Below are 23,583 nucleotides of genomic sequence, written 5' to 3' on the forward strand. Positions count from 1 at the left end.
TCTCAAGAAGCTGTAGAAGCTACCGGTACCTATACAGGTATATCATTTCACAGCTATGGTGATTTAGGTGATATTTGAATGGAGCTACAACCTGACAAAACCATCTTACAACATGCATCTGCCTTGCATCTGCTCAATGCTTAGAGTGCCTGCTTTTCACCCTAGGGCACTGGTGTCTGCACAGATTGACAAGAGTGTATGTGATTAAAGAGGATCCTATTTCCACACACGCACTTCCCCAGTTTGGTCCAAACAGCTCAACAAAGATTCCAAGTTGTCTGCAGACACAGGCATAAGAAACTGGATAAACCAGACCATCCCTCCTATTTTTAGTGTGCTAATTAGGTCTGCAGAGCTGTCTTGGGAACTGGGGGTGTGGTGCTTTGATTAAAGGGTGCTTAACCCTTTCCAAAAACTCATAATCCCATTAAGGTAGGAATTCTAAAATCTGGAACTCAGCACCATAAGAGAGGAAAAGGCATAGGCAAAGTAGATATCTGCGTCTATGTGGTCATACAAGCCTAATCCCTCATCACCGCAGCCCCGAATACTGAAAATATGAATATAAAGTACTTGCACTCATGGCAATTAAATGCTATTACTTGGAGCAGGCTATTATTTGGAGCTGGAAAAAGGCTCTCAAGAGCAGGTTGCAAATATAGTAACATTATGATCCCTGCTATCACGTTTACCATCAAAAAGACACAACACAAAAAGGAAAGTCAGTGAGAGGGAGGAGGCAAAAAAGCAAATGCAGACACTAGTTCTTAATTATGCAAGTTATTGGACAGGTCAAATGAAGTGGCACAATCCCTACGTGCAGTTGTAGTAGTTAAAGTGTCAGACTGGGACCTGGGGGAGACCAGGGTTCAAATCCCCCACTCAGCCATGAAAGCTCACTATCACATGCAACCATGGCCCAGTTGCTGCCTCCCAGCCTAACCTACCTCACAGGGTTGTTGTGAGGATGGTGAGCATACCACATGCACCACCTTGAACTCCTTGGGAGGAGAAAAGGTGGGATATAAATGTAACCATCTTATTTTATTATGAAACACTTGAGTTTTGATCTATTTTCCCTTTGCCCAAGCCGGTTCACTCTCGATTTAAATCAAAATGTGTGGCGACAGAGGAAACGGTTCAAATGTCTGACTTGAGGGGGGGGGCGTGTACATAGCTGTCAAGTTCTCCCTTTTTTAAAGTCAATTCCGTTATGCTGAATAGGCTTCCTCGCGAGAAAAGGGAAAACTTGACAGCTATGGGCGTGTATCCCATCCACCCGGCTAAGCGTGAAAAATTTAAAGCTGTAAATCCCATTGAATTCAGTGGACTGACTTAAAACGCAGCAGAAGAAGCAACAAGCAGGACGCACAACCTCGCTGCGTTTTGAGCTACCGGTAGTGAGGCGTACATACTCGACGCATGCGCAGAAAGACACAGTCTCCCTCCCCTCAGGCGGACGGCGGCGTCTCTCTCTCCAGGAGGCCGGGTGGGGGCGGGACGTGTTTGGGAATTGAACAGCCGTTAACGGCCATAAGGAGAGCGTGCGCGCGCAGTCCACGGGTTTGGGCTCGAGCCGAGAGCCCTGCAGCGCATGCGCGCGGTCCCCATCTCCTTGCTCCTCCTCTCACCCGGCTCGCTGCGCTTCCTTGACACGCCTCCCCTCTCCCTCCCTCTCTCTCCATATAGGTCTCCGTCGGATCCGGGCTGGGCGCATGCGCTGTTGGCCGCGTCCTCCGTGCATATATGCCGCTGTGTGTGTGTATTTGTGTATGTTTTGGGCTGCGCGCGCGGAAGATGGGGAGCGCGCGCCAGATGTGACGGCTGCTGAGGTGCAACTGTCGTGGCTGCACCAAGGAGGGAGGTAGGGAATTGGCGTGGTAAGGAGGCTGGAGCCGAGGGAGAGAGAGGCAGAAGGGGGCTGTGGAGGGTGGACTACAGCAAGCCTCGCGCCTCCCCTAGAAGCCGTGCTCCCTCAATCCTGTACTGTATGTTTGAGGGTTGCTCATTACCGGTAGTAGCACTCTGTGCATGCTCAGAAGAAATGCCCCATTAAAAAAAAACAGCAACTCGCAGTCATTCATTTATGCGTTTCTGGTTTTAGTCCTGGTAGGGTAAAGCAGTTCTTGGGGCTGGTCCAAGTTATACATGGGGAGGAGGGAGGGGTGTTTTTAAGGCAAGGGCACCGCTCCTTGGAAAGGGGTCTTCAGGGTGCTAAACCTGGGGTGGGTGAGTGTTGTTTTTTTGCACGTGGTTTTCCTTGGGTGCGGGAGATGATGCTGCTGTTGGTGATGATGGTGGAGTTGGCGGAGTGCAATTGATTCTGCTTTTGCTGAGCTGAGGGGGTGTTCCTTGGTTGTTAGGGTAAAGGCTAGTTCTCTTTTCCCTTGTCGTCCATATGGGAGGGAGCCCGAACGAAATAGAGCAGAAGGAAGAATGTAGAAATGCGTGAAACTGGCAAAGGGCAGAGCAGATATGTGAGGGGGAAGGAAATGAGCAAATCAAGAACTAGGTTTAAATGTGAAGTGCTCATTTACAAGTCTCGATTTTAGAAAATGAAAGATAAATGGAGGAAATGTATAAAGAGGAGGGGGAATTACACAGCACTGGAAACACATATAATTTGAACACTTTACGTACTAATTTTCTTTCAGCTAATGTTTCCTGGTGGTATTCAGGTTTGTTTCCTTTGCAGATTGATGATAGCTTCCTAGTTAGTGAATTCTGTAAAATACAGTGGTTATTTGGGTCAGAAACATCACACATTCCATAGATGGGTTACAGGTAGGTAGCCGTGTTGGTCTGTGTCAAAGCAAAATAAAAAAAATCCTTCAGTAGCACCTTAAAGACCAACTAAGTTTTTATTTTGGTATGAGCTTTCGTGTGCATGCACACTTCTTCAGATACACTATCTGAAGAAGTGTGCATGCACACGAAAAGCTCATACCAAATAAAAACTTAGTTGGTCTTTAAGGTGCTACTGAAGGATTTTTTTTATTTTCCATAGATGGGCTCTCTGTATATTTTTACTATGTAGAAAGAGTTGAGCTGGTGGCTCTTGCATATAAGCTCTTGCATATTGTTGTGTTATTATAATCCCTGTTGCTTTTTGTCTTCTGTCATTGCTGTTTCCATTACTTTTCACTTGGATAGAATAATAGAATTGTAGAGTTGGAGGGTCATTTAGTGCAACCCCCTGGAGTGCAGAAATCTTGGTCAATGTGGGACTCAAACCCCCGGCTCTGAGATTAAGAGTCTAATGCCATTATGATGAATGTACCGGTATATGCAGTGAATACCATCATTTAATCATAAATTCTCATACCTAAGCAAGACTTCCTGATTTCCAGGTGTGGGTCCATAACATCAGTGCCATTAATCAAAATGCTCTGGGCTATGACTTTAACCATGAAATGTTTCATGTAGTTTTCCATGTTGAAAGCAGATCTTCATTTAGTTCCTCATTTAGAGAATGTACCGGTACTTCTGTTTTCTATAAAGGACTGAAAACTGAGTGTGATGTACTGTACAGTACTTCAGTCCTAAGCAGTTTGATCATATCTCACCAATTTACATCAGGTTATGCATTTGTTTCCACCCTCAGTTTAAAGTGCTGATACTAACTCTTAAAACCCTGAATGGTTTGGGAACAGTTTATTTGAAAGATTGCCCAGACTCAACTGGTTGAATCCTTAAGATTGGCCTTGGAGGCGTGATAAGGTTGATCCTGTTGATGGAAAGCAAGAACGCAGATTTTTCACTTGTGGAATTTCCTCCTGTGAGAACTCAATTCGGCCTCCTCCTCGCCTAAGGCTTTTAAGTGGACCTGCCAAGCTTTTGGGGTATGTGTGTGACCCCAGTACATGAGTTGTCTTGACAATAAATGCTTTAATTGCAAGCTGCCTTGTGCAATCTTCTTGTAACAGCCTGGCATAAATATATTGAATAACTAGCTGACCCGGCCACGCGTTGCTGTGGTTCTTTCCTGTGATCCCCCCCACCCTGTCACGATCCATGACGTATCCTGCCCCTCCACCCCAGCTCATCCCTGTGTTTCCGTAGGATACCCTTCCCTCTGTTGTCCCTGGGGAGTGTTGGCCTCTCCCCCCTGTTTCTCCATACCTTGGCCCCCACCCTCGAAAAGGAACTGTTAGGTTCTGCGTTCTATTTCCCAGCATGCACCTTTGTCTGAACCCTCTGTTGTTCCTGGGGAGTGTTGGCCCCTACCCCTGTATCTTCCTACATTGGCCCCCATCCTTGGAGAAGGAACTGTCAGTTTCTGGGTTCCATTTCCCAGTATTTACTTTTGTCTGAGCCCTCTGTTGTCCCCTCCCCCCTGTATCTCCATACATTGGCCCCTGCGCACGCATCATGAACATTTCTATATATTTAGATTAAGGATCGGGGGTGATGATGTGCCCTGGGACCCAGAGAACTACTTAAAGAATCCCAACCCAGGGAGGGGGGGTCAAATAGCGAAGCCCCATAGCCCCGTAGCAACAGACAGGCCCAGACAGAAGGTGGAGGTCATATGGGGCACTTGGCGCGGGCCTCCGAATCTAAAGGGGGCCTCGGTCTGCATATTCACAATCAGTAAAATTAAAAAGTAACAAAAGGGTTAAAAGCAGGGCCACATTATCTACCTGGCCCGGGCCCTGTAAGGGCCTGGCAACAGAAGGCGCGTTCTGAAGTACCCGAGTTGTTCAGTTCCATAAAAAAAACCCAGGAAGTGGCAAGGGGAAGGTATGGAATTGTAAATGGGGTGGGGGGTGTGCACTGCAAATATCTGAGGACTTAAACTGGGGAGAGAAAGTGAATGGTTGTTTTTTTATAATAATAAAAAGACACAGAGGCTTATTTTTGTCTTGTGGATTTTTTGGGGGTAGTGTTGCTAAATGGTAAAGTAAAAACCCCTTGCCGTGCAGGGGCCTACATAAATCAAAGGCCGTGCTGCGTCCTGTGGCAACCCCCCCCCCCAGGCAGGCCCCGACCTCCACTTGGCAATGTTGGTTTTTTGGTGGGGTTTTTTTGGTGGGGGGTAGTGTTGCTAAATGGTAAAGTAAAAACCCCTTGCCGTGCCCCCAAGTGCGTTGCTGTGGGTCCCCCCCCCCCGGGCCTGTCAGGGGCCTAAAACAAAGGCCTAGATAATGGCCGCCTTGGTGTGTTTCAGTTGCTTGGTTGATGATGATGTCATTTGGTTTGTGGGTGTGGCTTAGATTTCACAGGAAGGGAGGGGGTGTACTGTGGGAGGAATTCCACTTGAGGGCGCTGTTTGAGTTGGTGGAAAACCAGGTCTGTACCTGCGCAGGTGTGCGATTTGAGGGATTTATGCCCCCAACAACACGCAGGGAGTGGCCTGGATCATTGTGTCAAAATTTCATGACGATCGGTCAAGCGGTTACGGAGAAAAGTGGAACCTGGATTTTCACGATTTTTACATTTTTATATATATATATAGATGTATAGCCTCTTTGGGAAGGGCGCCTCAAGTCCACAGTGTGAAAGTGTGTCATTGTATTGCACATTGTCTGTGCTGCAGTAAATATGTATCCAGTCTCCCTCCCTCTTCCATGCACTGATGTATCGTGGCCTTGCTGTAGTATTTGGTCTGCAGAGCTAAGGACCAAGCAGCAGTAGTGCAAAGCAGGAGAGACAGGAAAAACAGCAGACAAGATTTAATGCTGTAACTGGGCCTGTGGACCCTCCTGTTATTCCGTCATGCTACAGTCCTCTCTCCCCAAAGCTGGCCACTTATGTAATAAATCAGGGATGAAGCAAATATGTTAAAGGCAGGCTGTGTCTATAACATTGTTTCCTTTTTAAGGCTGTACATATAGTCCTCACATGTACAGCGAATGTAGCAGCTGTAAGCTTTTTGTGGCAGCTGTAAATTTTGCTCTGTTAAGCTCTGTGTACTGTATGTTGTTGGAGCTATATAAGCATCTGCTAAACATAATAACTTTTCTGAAAGTTTCTCAGATAAAAGTATTGATATTGATAAAGCGTCCTTTAAAAAACATGTGGCTGTAGAATGGCACGATTTGTCACACACAATTTTGCCACTGAAATTAGTAAAGGCTATGTTTATGCCAGGTTTGTTGTAACAGACAATTTCTTTAAAGCTGGGTATATGTCAGTTTACCCCCAGTTGCCATCCATGTGAACTTTCTCACAATACCCGTGAACTTGGTAAACAAATGCCACTGTACTCATTAGAATTAGTTATAGTGTTTGTATTCAGTACTGTCAGACTAAGAGACTACAGACAGTTGGTATCTGGTAATTCATTTCCCTGTTTAGCAATGGGAAAAAATGCCCATTTTTAGACGGCAAAGAGAAGGACTTTGATTCAGTTTGTGAACTGAATGGAACATTGCAGCATTGTTGAATGGGGGCTTAAAGTTCTCCGTTGTTTTGGTTTGGTCCTGCAGAATATTGGAGAAATTTCAAGAGGTTGAAGATCATTAGTATAATGTTGAGAGATCAGATTGAATGATCAGATTGAATTCTGCTGCTTTCAGAACAGAGTATCTAGGTTATAGGACGCTGGTGGCTTTGAAACTTCATTTCAGGTAATCTGTTGGTTTGTATGTCAGGGTGGGTGAGGTGCTAAGCAAAAAGTGTGCATGTTAGAGGTTTTGATGTATTGCACTGTTTGCTTGGAGGGGAATAACGTATGTTTAGGCCACCCATCAAAAATATAAAATGATACCTAAAATGAATTAACAGTGTAATGCAATTAAGTAGGCATTTAGTGCGTCTGCAGAGAGGGGATTGTTGAATGTTGATAGTTGCTCTTTGTATATGTAAGTAAAAATAAAATATTTCAAAAAGAAATAAATTATGGGAAAGTGGGTAATTTTATTTTTATGTATAGGTTCTGAGGCTTGAAGTTGTCCAACTGTTTAATTGTTTTGATTTTTAAATTGATTAGCCAGGAAAATCCAAAGTAGCCCCTGAGGCTGCATTGCAACCATATCACAGGTATTTTTTTCAAAGCTAGCTACACCATGCACGCTACATGTCCTCTCCAGTCATGCAACTGATTGTGCACACACATGCAGGCATGCAGACACATGTGTGTAATAAGTATGGTTATTCTTCTTGACCTCAGGGGTTGGGGTGGCTAGAAATGCTGCATTTTATTCCAGATCAGTTATGAACAAGTTAAAAGCACTGACCCCCATTACAGAGCCTTATGGGGAGCTTACAACTTGCATCCCTTCATTGCAAGAACTGTCCCTTCCTTTCCCTCTACTTCCTGTTCTTTAGCCAGTTACCAGTCCATAAGAGGACCTCGTTACTGCTGTCTTTGCTCAGGAGTCTTGGTCGGGGACTGTGTCAAAAGCTTTTAAAAGGTTGGTGAGACAGGACTCGCCTTTATATAAGACACACTGATTCTTTTTCAGCAAAACCTGTTTTGTATGCTTGCTTATTTTATACTTAGTAATGCTGTCCAACCTAGCAGTTTGAAAACACACCAAAAATGCAAGTAGATAAATAGGTACCGCTCCAGCAGGAAGGTAAATGGCGTTTCCGTGCGCTGCTCTGGTTCGCTAGAAGTGGTTTAGTCATGCTGGCCACATTACTCGGAAGCTGTCTGTGGACAAACGCCAGCTCCCTTGACCTATAGAGCAAGATGAGTGCGCAACCCCAGAGTCGTCCACGACTGGACCTAATGGTCAGGGGTACCTTTACCTTTAATGCTGTCCACCAGCTTAACCTGTGCACATATAATTTCCTTTATTCTCCCTGGATCCCATTTAGAAAATTTGGTGCTATTTGACCATTTTCTAGATCTTTGATAAAGAGGCTGATCTTGAGGACAAGTTATATCTTTTTGGTAGAAGATCAGTAATTTCACATTTGAGTTGTTTAAGAACTCTTGGATGAATACAGTCTGAAAATCTCACTGACAAAGGAAGTGTATATCTGGTTGTCTCTGTAGTTTAGTCATTATCTACTTAGAGCAGTGGTGTTTAAGCTTCACCTTCAGGGAATCATTTCCTCAACAACTTGTGCTGATGAACTCCTGCTGCAAAACTATTCTATGTTCTATGACTTTGGTCTGAGGTGCATACTTGATTTATGTGGAGCTCTTGCCATGTCATTCGAGTCTAACTATGTCTTGCATGAATTGATCATTGCATACTATAATGTATGTATTATAGTATAATACATCCTGGCTGCTACCCATTGCTGGGGACGATCAGTAGGAGGATGCAAACTACCAAGGGCATTTACATTACAGATTTCTTGTTATAGAACTTCAGGATGCCCTACAACACAGGAAACTACTGTCTTATAGCATTGATCCATATGAACTTTAACCAACTTTAACCTTGAAGCCAAGGAGGACCATTGAATGGAAGAGTTCAAGCTTAATCTCTGTCATGGCCAAATCACTTTTCATTTCAGTTTCCCATCTGTAAATGGGAATAATAACAACAACAACAATAATACTAGTTTAATAATAATTACTGTTTGGAGTTCTTCCCTACCTTTACCGTGAAGTCCCAGGGTGGATTACAGTAATTTAAAGATGCAATATTAAAGTAAGTTAAAATGAAATAACAGTCAAGAGAATAGGGTGGGTAATATATGTCTCAGGTGTAAATGGTGCAACTTAAACAATAATGTACGAACATGAGTTTGACCAAACTGCGGGAAGCAGTGCAAGACAGGAGTGCCTGGCGTGCTATGGTCCGTGGGGTCACGAAGAGTCAGACACGACTAAACGACTAAACAACAACAAAATAATAATGGCCTGATTTAAGAGGCTATGAGTGAATAGTAAAACTTTAATCTGCAAGTGTTACAGTTCAGTTGTGTACAGGAAGGTATCTTCCTTAGATGCTAAGCAATTTGAACAATAAAAAAACCAACAGATTATATATACTTTGAGAGAACTTCCTTCAGCCTTAACTATGCCAAGAATAATTTTGTGATATTTAGAACTGTAGTTTGTTACGTTGGCTTTGACCCAAAGGTTCCCTATTGAATAGAAAGGCAGTTGGAGGGTGTCCCAACTTCATCATTTCTCCTTCCTGCTGCAGCCCACCCAACCTATGCTACAGACCATATTGTTCCAGAAGTTTTGTATCTTTTGCACTGTATACTAGACCTCAATACAAGTAAAACTAAATCCATCAACCTTTCCTATTACAGCATTGTGCAAATTTAGGCTTGTTTTCCTCCTGTTGCTCACAGTTGCTTGGTTCTAACTCATTGTGGAAATGTACTAGCAGTGACTTGGATCCTAACTTTCCTTCCAGGAGTCAATAGAGTCCATGTTCCTAGACTGCCACTTCCACCATTTCCTTTCCTTCTGCAGCCCCATGAAAATCCTCTCTTGCAGGTTGGGCAGTTTGGGAAGCCATGGAAGATTATAGATGTAGGGGGAAAGTTGGTAGAAATCATTCGCTCTCACACATGAATGGATGAGCAACTTGAGATCCAAGCCTATGTTCCCATCCTGATAGTGGCTTAGAAGTTGCCTTCTTGATTTTATTGCCTTGGTCTTTTGAAGAGACAGAATAATAGTTAGCAGCGAACTTCAACCTATGGTGTTTCAAGGGCTTGATGGAGGAAAATGCCTAATCTGTTTTCATTTTGTTCTAGTAGTGAGGAAATGGTAGTTCTACTCAAGACTTTATGCTCTTCCTGATTTGCTTGGCAGGATGTGTGGGGCTTTTTTTCATGGAGACAGAACAAACCTGGAAGGAGACAAAACAGCTAATGGCTTCTGAGTCTATGGTCCCAGAGCAAGCAAAGCATCATGTGGTAAAAGGCAGAAGGCAGCATCCACAAGAAAGGTCACCTTTGAACAGTGATGGTGAAGAAGAAACATTTGTATTCGAAGCAAATGAAGCTTGGAAGGATTTTCACAGCTCCCTCCTCCGTTTCTATGAAGCTGGGGAGCTTTGCGACGTTACGCTGAAGGTGCTCATTCCATATTTCCTCCTCTGTGTGTATGTGTTTTGAGTTTCTGTGTAGAATGGCTTATGTGTTCCCTAGAATATATCATTGACGTTGACAACATTTGGGAGTAGGTGCCATGCAGTGTTGCCTTCCCTTTAACCAAAACTGTTCCTAGAAATGCTGCAAGTCAGCAGACCATTTTGTGCTTGTAGGGAGAGTGTGAGTGTGCTAAATTTATGGACTTGAACTCAAATTAAAAAGTCCCCCTCTTATTCTTGTAAGGGGCCACAGTACCTATATAAACACACTCAACTGGTGTGACATGGCTGCCATCTTGTTTAGATAATGTAATATATGCAAGCCTGGTCTTAACATTTTCTTAAGAGGATAGGTCCAATCAGATAAGAGGATGCTCAATTCTCAAAGAGTGAAGGTTGCTGAACACCAAGGGTAGGCTGTGGGTTGGCCAATCCCAGTGGTGCTTCCAGGTTTCTAAGCGCACCTCTTCACTTTCTCCCATGTAAGTAGTAGTTGCCATTCTCTAATATTGGGGATAACAATCTTGAGGTGAACTAAGTTGCTACTCTCCCCTCTTCCTTCTCCTATAACAGAGTGTGTGGGTATGGGTGTATTGGAATGGGAGTACATTAGCACTGTTTTGCATTTCTGTAGCAGTGCACCAAGGCAGCCTATTCTTGCTTGTCTGTGGAAGGAGAGGAATACAACCTCTGCAGTGCTTTGAGAGAGTATATAACAGTTTACAACTGTTAGTATCCACAAAAATGCCCTGAGAGCCGAGCTGCTTAGTTAATGGGTTTCAGGCAGCTAAGCTTTACTACATATTTTGTCCTTTTCTTCTTCTTTAAAGGTCCTCTTAGAATCATAGAGTTGGAAGAGACCACAAGGGCCACCCAGTCCAACCCCCTGCCAAGCAGGAAACGCCATCAAAGCATTCCTGACATATAGCTGTCAAGCCTCTGTTTAAAGACCTCCAAAGAAGGAGACTCCACCACTCTCCTTGGCAGCAAATTCCACTGCTCTTACTGTCATAGTGGCATGGAGGCTACTCCAAGGGTTCATCCCACAGTTCTCTTGTAATGTTAAAGATCAAAGTGACAGCTATATATCACCTGGTCACCACGAATGATTAGAAAATTTATCCCAGGCAAAAATATGACTTGGAGCCCATTTCCTGTTGCACATTCCTGTTTTAGTGCTTTTTATGTTGTATCTCTTTTTATTATACACTTTCATTGTTTTTATGTTGTATTTTTCTATGCTAGTTAAATCTTATCAGGTAAGACTTTTGTGTCAGAAGGCTTCTCCTTTGTTTTGCAAAGAAATATTGCGGTTTTTATCCTTTTCACACTAAAAGCTAGCTACTGCTGCTGCTATCAAGCTTGCACGCTTCCCCCCTCCTCTCGCACAACAGGAAGGAGAACTTGCATGTGGTGATGGGTGTCACTTATTATTTGAAACAAATAAACCAGAAATCTTAAGTTACAACAAACTCTGGTAAGTTTCAAAGTAAGCTACCATCAAATTGTGGGTTGAATCTGACTTGTTTAAATAACCAGAGTTTGTAAGCCAGAATGCTTGTTCGTACAACTCAAAATGATTTTTTTTGTCAGTGAAACTAATCTTTGCAGGAGGAGAGAAGAAGTTGCTTAATAGAAAATATTATCAAGAGGATTTTTGTACCTGAAAACACAGCCTGCAAATTTCAGAAAAACCAGCTGGGTGGGGGAAGCTAACTTCTTTAATAAGGAACCTAAAGACTGCTGAATCATAAAATGTAAACTTTTGTTAGACTCATATCCTCATTATCAATTGATAGTTAATCTTTAAAATCATATAAGGCACAAATATTTTCACCTAGGTTGACTATCCAGTGCAAACCCATTTTTCCATTTCTGTGCTGAAATAGCACATTTATTTTATTCCATTTATATGCTGCCCTTCCTCCTGCTTTAGAGTTTGTGTATGAACGTTGGTCATTTGTTACTAATCTAGTGGTAGATAACCAAAGTGCTTGTGTTGCCTTTTGCATGGTCAAATTGTACGCACAGATCCACTAGCCTTGTAATGCAACAAAATTGACCCGGCATAGTGATGTCTGTTCTTTTTTCATGGCAGCACATTGTCTAAAGTCATGTACAGCTAATTCCTTTTCATTATTTCTTGGCAAGAAACTGTTTTGGCTGCATTAGATTGCTGTGGCTGTGGATAATTAAAAGAACAGCTAATTGAGATGACTGGATAAAACTACAAGAAATAATTCAGGGGTGGAACTTTATCATTAAGCTAGTTGAAAGTGGGACTAATGAGAAATAATTTTCTCTTGCAGTTAAAGCAAAAAGTAGGTTTTACAACTGAATATGAACTGCATATTCATTGTTGAAATATTCACCAATACAAATAAGGTTGTGATGCTGTGGTCAATGTAATTTATCTTGCAAATTTATATAATGGAGACTTCTCAATAAAATGTTATGACTCTTACAACAGTACCATACATGTATACTAATCTATACAGAAAATTGTCATTGATCTGTGTAGTGTTGTTAGTCAATTTTCTGTTTATTCAATTTTCTTCATAGTTCTGAGGTCAATACCCCTTTGCACTTCTGGATTTGATTAATGCTAATAACTTTTAAAATCCGTTACTACATCTTTAGACTTTGAGACCACAGCTTCTTTTTATTAAGGTAAAACAATTGACCTTCTGTTAATATAAATGTATGTTATCCCACAGGTGGGTTCGAAGTTGATCTCCTGTCACAAGCTTGCCCTGGCTTGTGTTATTCCATACTTCCGAGCTATGTTCCTTTCTGAAATGGCAGAAGCTAAACAGACATTGATTGAGATCAAAGACTTTGATGGTGATGCCATAGAAGATTTGGTCAAATTCGTCTATTCATCTCGACTGACTCTGACGGTAGACAATGTCCAGCCTCTCTTATATGCGGCCTGCATTCTGCAGGTAGAGGTAGTGGCCAAAGCTTGCTGTGAATACATGAAACTACACTTCCATCCTTCAAATTGCCTGGCAGTGAGATCCTTTGCGGAGAGCCACAATCGTATTGACTTGATGGATATGGCCGACCGCTATGCCTGTGAACATTTTGCTGAAGTGGTGGAATGTGAAGATTTTGTGAGTGTGTCACCTCAGCACCTCCATAAACTGTTGTCTTCCAGTGACCTGAGCATTGAAAGTGAAAAGCAGGTTTATGGTGCTGCTATTAAGTGGCTTCTGGCCAATCCACAGCATCACGCTACATGGTTAGATGAAATAGTTGCTCAGGTAAGGACCAGATGAGAATGGAGTAACTAAATCTATTGGTGTCTCATAATATGCAGAGATGGGGTGATCTGTGGGGTGATTATACTGGTTCTCCACATTGGAACTGGATCACTTTTTTGTTCTCAAACAAGATTGATACTTAAGTCAATTTTTCTCTTACGCATTCTTTGTGACAAATTGAAGTTGGGATCACTTCTGTTAAACCCCTGAAAACTACAGGTTTCCCCTAAGCAAATTCAGTTACTTTCTATCTAAGAGCCAGGTAACACACACCTGCATCTTGTCACCACACATTATTTGATGACTTGCAGCTGAATGCATGAGCAGCGTTGATTTGTGGAGAGATTAAATATTTTATGCATGTCAGTCATAGTTCAAAAGTGCAGGCAGCAAGTAATCACAATGTGTGTGTAAGTAGGATGTATCAGGGTTCACAGCAGCTATAATACGCGGAGCAAGGTCACTGTTGTTACAACTAAATGGAATCTTGTCTGTTCGTCTTCTGGATCTCTCTCCCTAGTGAAGACATAGGACATGCATACTGGGTTCAGTTGTAGGCCATACAGATGCAGATTGACCACACTGAACAAGGCAAATAGAGTATCATGATGTTCTCCATTATGTCTCTGGAGGCTTGCCTTGTAATTGCTGAGAATTGTTACTATTGGTTCAGCCGACCACCCATAATGTCCGTTCTCCTAGGTGCGCCTACCACTGTTACCCATTTGTTTTCTCATGGGAGTAGTGGCAAAAGAAGAAATTCTCAAACAGAACCTAAAATGTCGGGACTTGCTGGATGAAGCAAGAAACTACCACCTTCACCTAAGTAGTCATACAGTGCCAGATTTTGAGTATTCTGTACGGACAACACCAAGGAAACGCACAGCAGGTAACTAGTTTCTGAGGCACCAGTGTTTTAGAAACTCGCAAAAAGTCTGTTCTGTAGTTCAGAGGTGTATGTGCTCATGGTAGAATAGTAAAAGACAACATAAATGAATTTATACACAGCATAACATTAGTACGTCTTCTTGTCATTTTATCTAAGTGCCGTAGGGTGTAGCTTTTTAAATTCATTTTATGTGGGGGGGGGGAGAGAATCTGTAGCTACACAATAGGTTGGTTCACACTTAATGGTATAGCATTGCCTGATTTGAATGCTAAACCATGGAATACTGTTTCAATTGAGGTGCTGAATTTCTTGTATTGAACAGTATGTATTACAACCTAACAGTCCCAATGTACAATCCTTGGATACATTAATGCATTTGAATGATGAAGAACAGTTTTCAACACAACATACATTGCATGTAATCTGCCTCCATTGCAATTGATAACAAAAACTCCCATGGTTAAAGGAGCTGGACTTTGCCCGGTTTTTGTTGTTTACTTGAGTCATCTGAAGTGATGTGCCCTATAGAAGTCTTGAAGCAGTGTATGGAAAGTTACCTGTGGTGGTGTTGGCCAAAAACGCATATCTCTTTAAAGTGGAGAGGGATGTTGGGATTGTGAATGGACTAAAATCAAGCCTGTTAAGGAGCCACTTGCCCGGAAGTCCATGGTGAGTTAGAATTGCCTTAGGCAGATAGCCTCCTGCAAGTTGAAGCAAGCTGGTTCTCTTTATGTCAAAAATGCATGTGAATAGGGCGGCTATTGAACATTTTAAGGGGTTATTAACTTTTGTGGATCTTTCCACAAGCCTTGATTGGGTGACTTGTCTATTCCAGCTCTGACTTCCCTCTCAGTCTGTGTTGAAGCCTCAACCCAGTTCATCCTAAGTTGAAGCAGGGTGGAACTGTTACTGTTGAATGACAAATTGTCAGTGTTGAACATTGAAAACAGTAAATAACACTAAGCCAACCAAACAGACCAGTTTGTACTATTAACAGGACTTTTAATGTGTGCCATGTGCAGCATTCTGTACTTTGCCACCCTGTGAACTTTGTGTGATGAATACTGACTTTCTTAAGAAATGAGGTGTTTGTGACTTTTGTTGTATGTTTTCTGTTAGGTGTCCTTTTCTGTGTTGGTGGTCGTGGTGGATCTGGCGACCCATTTCGCAGCATTGAATGCTACTCTATAAATAAGAACAGCTGGTTTTTTGGCCCTGAAATGAACAGTAGGAGGAGGCATGTGGGTGTAATCTCTGTGGGAGGTTGGTAAAAAGAAGTCTGTGCTCTAAAATTGTTTTATACTTTGTTGAAGTTAATGACTCAGCCATTCCATCCACCAAAATTACAGCCTTTGTATACAAAATAGCTGAGAATAGTAGTTGGCTTCTTGCGATAAAAAGATGCAATTGTTTCTGTTTTGCAGTCAACTGGTTTTGTGTTCTGGGTTTCTGCCCAATGAAATGTCCTCCCTAGTACTAAAATTTTAACTCACAGCATGAGTCTAGCCACAGTACCTACCACTGAGTTCAACACTAGGAACTATTTACTAGTAAATAGCATTGCATCTTAAATTAGAAAAGATTGAAAGTTGTTGCCTTACAAGGCTGCCTTTGTATACTAGAACCATAAAGTATCATCAAGTCCCTGAGACTATTATTTCCCCCTGATCTTTAGATAATGTGATGCAGATTTCTTTACGGAAAAGAATTATTGTAGACATTACCCTATAGCAGTAATGGAATATATATATATAATAGAGTGGCAAAAAATGTGAATCTAATTTCACTAGTGCGGCACAGTGATTATGTGTGAGCTAAGACCTGGGAAGCAACAGTTTCAAATCTTGTCTTCTTGATGGCCATAGGTAATACTTTAAGGAGTTAGCCTAGTTTGTCTGACCAGAAAATTTTATATGTTTCAGGTAAAGTTTATGCAGTGGGTGGACATGATGGAAATGAACATCTGGGCAGCATGGAAATGTTTGATCCTCTCACAAATAAATGGATGTTGAAAGCATCAATGAATACCAAAAGGTATGCAAACTTGGCTTGAACATTCCATTGTTGTTGTTGTTAAAGAAGTAGATTCATGTGGAACGCATTACCATTTATTGAGGTAAACATTAGATTGGCCGTACATAGAACAAGTACCTAGTCATTGCCAATGCAGACAGTCCAAAGTAAGATGCAACACAGAAGGTGAACAGTGGACATAAAAAATATGAGATGAGCACAAAAGGTGAAAAACAGAAGTGGGGAAGGAACAAGATAAATTAGGAAAAGCGTCAGAGTTGTCTCCTCATTATTTTAGCTGAGGTAATTGTAAATAGTGTTTTGTGAAGCTGTTGGAAAGCCCCAATATAAGAGGATTCTTCTATTCTTTTGAGAGCTTGGAATAGACCAGGGGTCCCCAGACTACAGCCCACGGGCCAGATTGGCCTCCCAATCTGGCCCGCAACAACCCCCGCCGCCCGCTCTTACGGCGCGCAGCGCGGCGGCGCACTTCCAGATCGGAAAAAAGCACTGAAAATCGTTTCTGCACATGCGTATGGGCCTCTCCCGACCCAGAAGAGGTCATTTCTGGTGCACCTCCGGGTCAGGGGAGGCCCATACGCATGCGCACAAGCGATTTTTGGCGATTTTTCCCGACCTGGAAGCGCGCCACCGTGCCAGTAAGTGTGTGTGCGCATGCGCACGGGCACACACTCCCCCACCCTCCGGCCCACTGTGCGCACACTCCCCTGCCCTCCGGCCCGCTGCGCGGGTAAGTCTGGGGACCCCTGGAATAGACTGATAATGGCAAAATGGACTGTGTTTATGGGGTATCAGAAGGGAAATTAAAACAGAATTTAGGCCTTCAAAGAAACATGGGGAATAAAGTGTGGAGGAGGCATGAGGACATCTATGCCATCTCCACCCCTTACCTTCCAACACTGAGTGGAATGGACCTTCCAACATTCACATAATCCCCATTCAGACCTTTCTACTTGAAGTGAGAAATCAGAGTTAGAGCTGAAAAGGACAGGGAAGCTGGTGGTGGTACTGCATGTGCCACACTTCATTCCTCATGTGTTGATTGAATGCATGAATGAATGAATGGGGCTTTTGTTTACAGAAAATTGGCCCTTGCCAGCATATAACAAGAAAGAATTTATGTCATGGTCAAAACTTGCAGCTCACATCTGTTAACCTTCATGTTGTTGTTGAATATTATTATCTGGTGATTAGTGTGGTTGAAAAAAATTAAAGAAAATTGACAGTATTACAAACCTGCAAATGTTCTAGAGTCCAAAATCTGTTCTTTAATATCTTGATGGAACATTTTAAATGTTATTCACTGCTTAAGGTCTCTTTGATTAAATATACTTCAATTGGGAAAGAAGTTTCAATTTGTGGTTTACACTTGGGAATTAATTAACCTTGGTATTCTTGAAAAGTTGCCAAAGTTGGTTAGAGCTAATGATACCTAGTAACTCACTTTGCCAGTTTGTTTTAAGATTATGTAGTCTGATAACTAATTGCGTTATTTTATTAGGAGAGGAATTGCTCTGGCTTCTCTTGGAGGCCCCATTTATGCTATTGGGGGACTGGATGATAACACTTGCTTCAGCGATGTGGAGAGATACGACATTGAATCTGATCAGTGGAGTGCTGTAGCACCTATGAATACGCCCCGGGGAGGTGTTGGTTCTGTGGCTCTTGTGGTAAGCGACTCTGGGTTTTTTATTGGCATTCAAAGGGCACCGGCACAGAAATGTCGTATAGCTCTGCCTTGCCTGCTTCAACAAGTATATTGAAGTACTTTAAGGTTATATGGAGGTCAAACTTTCTTGACTGTTCTTCACTACATTGGTTTAAGGTGCCACTTTTGTAGTTGTGATAAGAGGCAATGAAATAAGAGATTGAATAAAAGGTGGGAAATGGAATATGGAAGGAATAGAATTTAATTTAAAACAGAATTGAAGACTGCAGAGTTAAAATAGAACTCTTCAGTGAAAATGGAAAGTCTTTGCTTGGTGTCATAAAATACAAACTATTTTTAATTTCAGTTATTATTCTGTGTCTTAAAATAGTTATTTAACTCTGTGGAACTTAGTCAAGTTATATATATATATTATTATTAATTAGATTGGTTAGTTGCTTTATCTTGCCGAAGGCAACCCAAAGCAACTTACAACCAAAGTCTTGTTATTAAGCGTTGTTCGTTGCAGTATTTACCTGATTGCAGGGTTTTTTGTGCTAAGTCTTGTTATATAGAATGTTGTTAATGTGGATCTTGTTATTTTAATTCATCTTACTATTTTTGCATGTCGCCCAGAGGATTTTGGTTTTTTTTTTTTTTTTGAGGGGTAATTGACAAAGACTATATTTACTAAATAGAATTAAATAATGAATGTGAATTCATATAAGTACAGTATAACTTTGGCGAGTATGAAATTAGTAATATCCACAGACAATAATTTTGAAACCTGAAAACTCATCTAGTTAGTTGGATTGAAAGTCTCGCTGTTGTGTTGGCAATGATTATATGGTGCTCAAAGTTTTATCCTTGGGGATAGACTGCTGCTGCCTAGCAAGCTGGTTGACAACTGTTTCTTTATACGTTGTGAGAGCAGAAGTGACACATCTTAATTTTTGCTGCAGTAACACACCTAATTCACACATGGGATATAACATTCATTTGATCTTTCCTCTTTTCAGAACCATGTATATGCTGTTGGTGGAAATGATGGTGTAGCTTCTCTCTCCAGCGTGGAGAAGTATGATCCTCATCTAGATAAATGGATAGAAGTGAAAGAAATGGGTCAGCGAAGAGCTGGCAATGGGGTTAGTGAACTCCATGGCTGCCTATATGTGGTAGGTGAGTAGCACCTAGATGTTTATCCATGTGCATAACTCATCTTCTTGTAGCTTTGCTGTAAGTGTTTGAAACAACATCATCATCAAATGATTACACTAGATTATAAGTATTTTCATCACTGGCTGTAGACAATACTGTATTTTGTGATAAAGTGATAAATAAGTTATCTTTTTTAAAGGCAACAGTGCACTTCTAGGCATAAACCTCGGGCTCCTCTTCTTACTAACATTGAGGTACACTTGCTTACAGATCGTGCTAACACTGGACTAGGCTTTAGTTTTATAAGAATTGTGGGCTTTTAAGGTCAAATAGCAGGTCCATTGTATTTTTTTTTGTACTGTTTGAATAACTGGGTCACTGTGCATCCCGTAGCTATGCTCTGCAGAACAGCTTATGATAAAACTATTGCATAGTCCGAGAGAAAATTTCATGCTTCACTTGTATGTATATGCCTTGATGCAGGTGGCTTTGATGACAATTCTCCTCTGAGCTCTGTTGAACGATTTGACCCTCGCAGCAACAAGTGGGAATACGTAGCGGAGCTTACGACGCCTCGGGGTGGAGTTGGCATAGCAACATTAATGGGCAAAATCTTTGCTGTTGGAGGGCATAATGGAAATGCTTATCTGAATACAGTGGAAGCCTTCGATCCTGCGGCGAACAGGTAACTTTGATTCTTGCTTTTACAGAGCTAGGTCTTTATGCTGGATGAGACGTGAACCAATGGATTCAAGTTACAAGAAAGGGGATTCCAACCCAACATCAGGACAAACTTTCTGACAGTAAGAGCTGTTCAGCAGAAAAAAATCCCACAAGAAGTGGTGGACTCTCCTTCCTTGGGGATTTTAAAGCAAAGTTTGGATGGCCATCTGTCATGGATGCTTTAGTTGAGATTCCTGCATGGCAGTGGGTTGGACTAGATGTCCCTTCCAATGCTACAATTCCATGATTCTGTGAAAAGTAGGGAAAATCTGTGTAGTTGATGTTAAAGTCTCACTTTCTCCTTTGCAACTGCCACCAAGCAGTTATTAGACTTAGTATTCATTCTAGGGAATTGGCAAATGTACAAGTGAAGAGGGGGTTTTCTTTGGACAGACCAGTTGTAATGGATGAGTCTAGGAAGCAGAAAAGCAGGAATTTTGACAAAGTAGAGATGGTAGGGGGAAAGTACCCCAGAACTCATTCATTCTTCTTAGACAGATATAAGCAATTATAAAAATCTTGTTTTAAAATAATATTTGGCCTTGAACTATTGCTGTCCTTGTACATGAGAAGCTAAACACTCTCCTCTGCCTAGTCTTGCTAATTAAATGCAAATGGACCAGCATTTATTTCTTCAGCAAAGTTTCCTTCATGGGTGGTGGTAAAACCCATAAATAGTTAGAAAAATAAAATAGAAGCAATTTTCAAAACTAGCACAAGAGATTTGGTCACGCTAAGCTGTGTAGGAAAGATGTAGCTAAGCTTTTTTCACTTTAAAGATATTTGATGTGCCAGGACAGTTGCATTGCTAACTCCCCTGGTTTTCAATTTTTCCTCTTTCATTCTTTCTCAGGTGGGAGCTTGTTGGTTCTGTGTCTGACTGCAGAGCTGGGGCTGGTGTAGCCGTGTGTGCCTGCCTTGGCAGCCAGATCCGCGACGTGGGTCAAGGGTCCAGCAATGTGGTGGATTGCATGTAAATTTGAAGACTTTGTGAAATGCCACAATAATTTACGACCTTTGTGCAAAGACTTTTTGATTTTTTTGAGTATGTGTAGATACTCAAAAGCTTTTTTTATTTATAGAACTTGTTGCATAGCTGTCAAACTTCGGATTTGGAAATGAGGAATCCTATTGGGCTGTCAACTGTCGGAAATGAAAGTAAGGGCGCTGAATAAGGGAATTTCTCGCAAAAATGGGGAACGTTGACAGCACTGCTTCATGTGCATACCTGGTTGCAAACCATGGTTTAGCATTACATGCATGAGCTGGATCAAGTTCGGTGCATCCTTGGGCTTCTTTTCCTTCTTCTCTCCTTCGTCTTGGGCAATGTTTAGTTTCACTTTCCCTGAATCTCAGCCTTTCTTCTCATCTGGACCAGGGATCCTGATTTCTCTCAAATCCTGGTTAAACAACCCACCTTCATGGAAACCTGAGGTCGCGCCTTGCTGTAATTTGTGAGAATGGTGGCGTTGGCTGCTTTTGCCAAGCTCCCAGCAATCAACTCTGCCACTGTTTTGTTGGTGGGAACAAATGAAGATTTCCAAGAGCAGCTAGCAGAGACAACGCTTAAGGGGAAAAAAAAAGATTTTAAAATAAATATCCACTTGACAAGGTCTCTTCCTTTACCTGCAGAGAGAGATCACACCCGGCCTCGAATTGATGCTTTCTGGTCATAGGTGCATGTTGAATGAATCAAATAAGTGTGGACGTGGACGCTGTCTTGAAGCTGGCAGGTTGTTACTGCAGCCCTGTTCTGTTCTGTTCTGTGAACTGGAATGTGAGAATATCAGGATTTCCACACTTTGGCAGCTGCTCCGGATGCTGCAAATATGTGCTGATCATGTGTCAGTAGTTTCTGCACACTCCTTCAGTTCGTCAATGGGAAGTTACATTGATTACTCCAGTATCATGGAATAAAGCTTTCTATTTTTCACTTATCAGTCATTTCTGGTGAACTAAAAATTTCTTTGCCTCTTTTACAAGCAAATGATGCCACATGTCATTTATAGTTAATAAAGATACGTGTGGGTGTTTGTGTGGGTGTTTCAGAAATAAAGTTTAACTAATAAATAATACTGAATAGAAGACAGGGGCACTAGAAGCGGAGATTACATAGCTTCAAAATAGCCAAATTGGTCCAAGGACTGAGAACCCACCTTTTGGGCTTCTAGATAGGCATCTTTGTTTATCCAATATGTCTGTATTGTGGGGGGTTTCCAATACTCTGTGTTTGAAAACTAATCAGACAGTCAAATGGCCAGCGGGTCAACATGGAAAGGCAGTTAAATGTAAATCCATGTTGTGCTTCCAGAACTAATCGATGGGGCAAGGCTTTTAATTCCAGAAATTCAGCTGCAGGTTGGCAACTACAATTAAGTGGAAGAGTTGCCTCTGAATTCTAACACAAGTATAAAATGGTGCAAGTGTCTCTTACATGCTTGTGCATTTATGCTGGTGTCTAGTAGACTTTTAACAATTATGCTTTGTTGAGTAAAGCAGAGCCTTAATGACAATCTGCGCAAAAAGAGGATGGGTAACTTGACCGGCCCTAGAACATTAATGGCCTTTTTGATGGCTAGGCACACACAGTCCAGTTAGATTGTAAAACACATCTGTTTGTGCTAGTTAAAAATAGGTCTCCAGAATATAGTGCTGACAGCAAAGTTAGGGCATATCAGTCTAGTATCAGAGTGTGGGTAGACTGAGCATGAAGAGACATGTTAAGTTGAACATTGAGTAGTTGGGAAGAAGCAGCAAATAGCACAGAAGCTCTTTTTACTATAGTACTCCTGTCCCTTCCCTGATGGGTTAGTTTTCCCACCCAAGTTGTGAGATTAATTATCCTTATTATGGATAGTTTTAGAAACATTGCTACTTCAGTGGCAAATGAAGGCTTGCCTTTTTGTTATTGAGAGCAGGACGGTGTGCAACATATGCTTACATATGTGGTGTGTATGAAAGGGTAAACATGTTACTATTCTACGGTCTTGATTGTGGAAAATATTTGTAGGTTAAATTCACGCAATATGGAAAATAGAGACTACATTATTTATTACTGCTGCATTTTGATATCACCATACTTGGTTTGGAGAACAGCTGAAGGGAAGCAAGAACCATTTCAAATGTAATTAATTTCATACATGATATACATCTGCACAAGTATAGAGAAAAATGTAAACCGTGTGACCAAGTGGCCCTGAAATGCAAGAGGCTGCCTGTGCTGTTTCCTTGTAGGTAAGGTAAAGGGACCCCTGACCATTAGGTCCAGTCGTGACCAACTCTGGGATTGCGGCACTCATCTCACATTATTGGCAGAGGGAGCCGGCGCACAGCTTCCAGGTCATGTGGCCAGCATGACAAAGCCACTTCCTTCCCGCTGTAGCGGTACCTATTTATCTACTTGCACTTTGACGTGCTTTTGAGCCGCTAGGTTGGCAGGAGCTGGGACTGAGCAACAGGAGCTCATCCCGTTTTGGCAAGCCCTAGGGTCAGTGGTTTAACCCTCAGCGCCACCCGCATCCCCCTTCCTTGTATGTAGCTAGTGCTTTTTCCTTTGCGATTCCTTGCAGTTGTCAGTGTAACCACAAGATGGTAGCAAGACCTTTGTTAAATGCCAATCATGCTCAGAAGCTTTAGGGCTAGGCTAAGCTTCCTGCTACTTATAAAACCACTGTATGTGTTGGGTACCTGATCCAAGAAACAGAATTCCTAAATACAGCATAAAACAGCAGTTCATATATAAATGTTTAAAGTTACAAAAAACAAACAAACCCCACCTTCATAACCCATACCTTGAATCTGGCTTAACTTGAATTTCCCCAGAGTTTGTGATAAACCAGTGCTTTGGAAAACAGGACCAGTTGAGATGCAAGGAAAGTCCTTCTGGCCACAAGGGAAGAGAGGGCA

At 41.9% G+C, this 23,583-nt stretch overlaps 1 protein-coding gene and 1 pseudogene across 7 annotated transcripts; both read left to right on the plus strand.

The window, feature by feature from the left end:
- Positions 1-1,683: 1,683 nt before the first annotated feature.
- KLHL8 (kelch like family member 8) lies at positions 1,684-21,614 on the plus strand. 7 transcript variants are annotated; one of them, XM_088660555.1, is made up of 13 exons: positions 1,709-1,864; positions 7,273-7,358; positions 9,680-9,942; positions 12,677-13,225; positions 13,928-14,114; positions 15,234-15,377; positions 16,037-16,148; positions 17,650-17,818; positions 18,816-18,975; positions 19,438-19,639; positions 20,531-20,650; positions 20,760-20,835; positions 21,310-21,614. In XM_088660555.1, exons 1-12 carry the CDS (start codon positions 1,716-1,718, stop codon positions 20,797-20,799), a joined length of 2,181 nt encoding a protein of 726 aa, XP_088516681.1. In that variant the 5' UTR covers positions 1,709-1,715; the 3' UTR covers positions 20,800-20,835; positions 21,310-21,614. The 7 variants fall into 7 exon arrangements, with proteins under 7 accessions (XP_088516683.1, XP_088516681.1, XP_088516680.1 ...); XM_088660554.1 differs by having other exon boundaries at positions 20,760-21,614; XM_088660557.1 differs by lacking the exon at positions 7,273-7,358 and having other exon boundaries at positions 1,684-1,864; positions 20,760-21,614.
- On the plus strand, positions 21,138-21,614 carry LOC148687392 (centromere protein M pseudogene; annotated as a pseudogene).
- Positions 21,615-23,583: the final 1,969 nt, after the last annotated feature.

This window comes from Zootoca vivipara, chromosome Z1, assembly GCF_965207765.1.
Source record: "Zootoca vivipara chromosome Z1, rZooViv2.hap1.1, whole genome shotgun sequence".
Taxonomy (NCBI): Eukaryota; Metazoa; Chordata; class Lepidosauria; order Squamata; family Lacertidae; genus Zootoca; species Zootoca vivipara.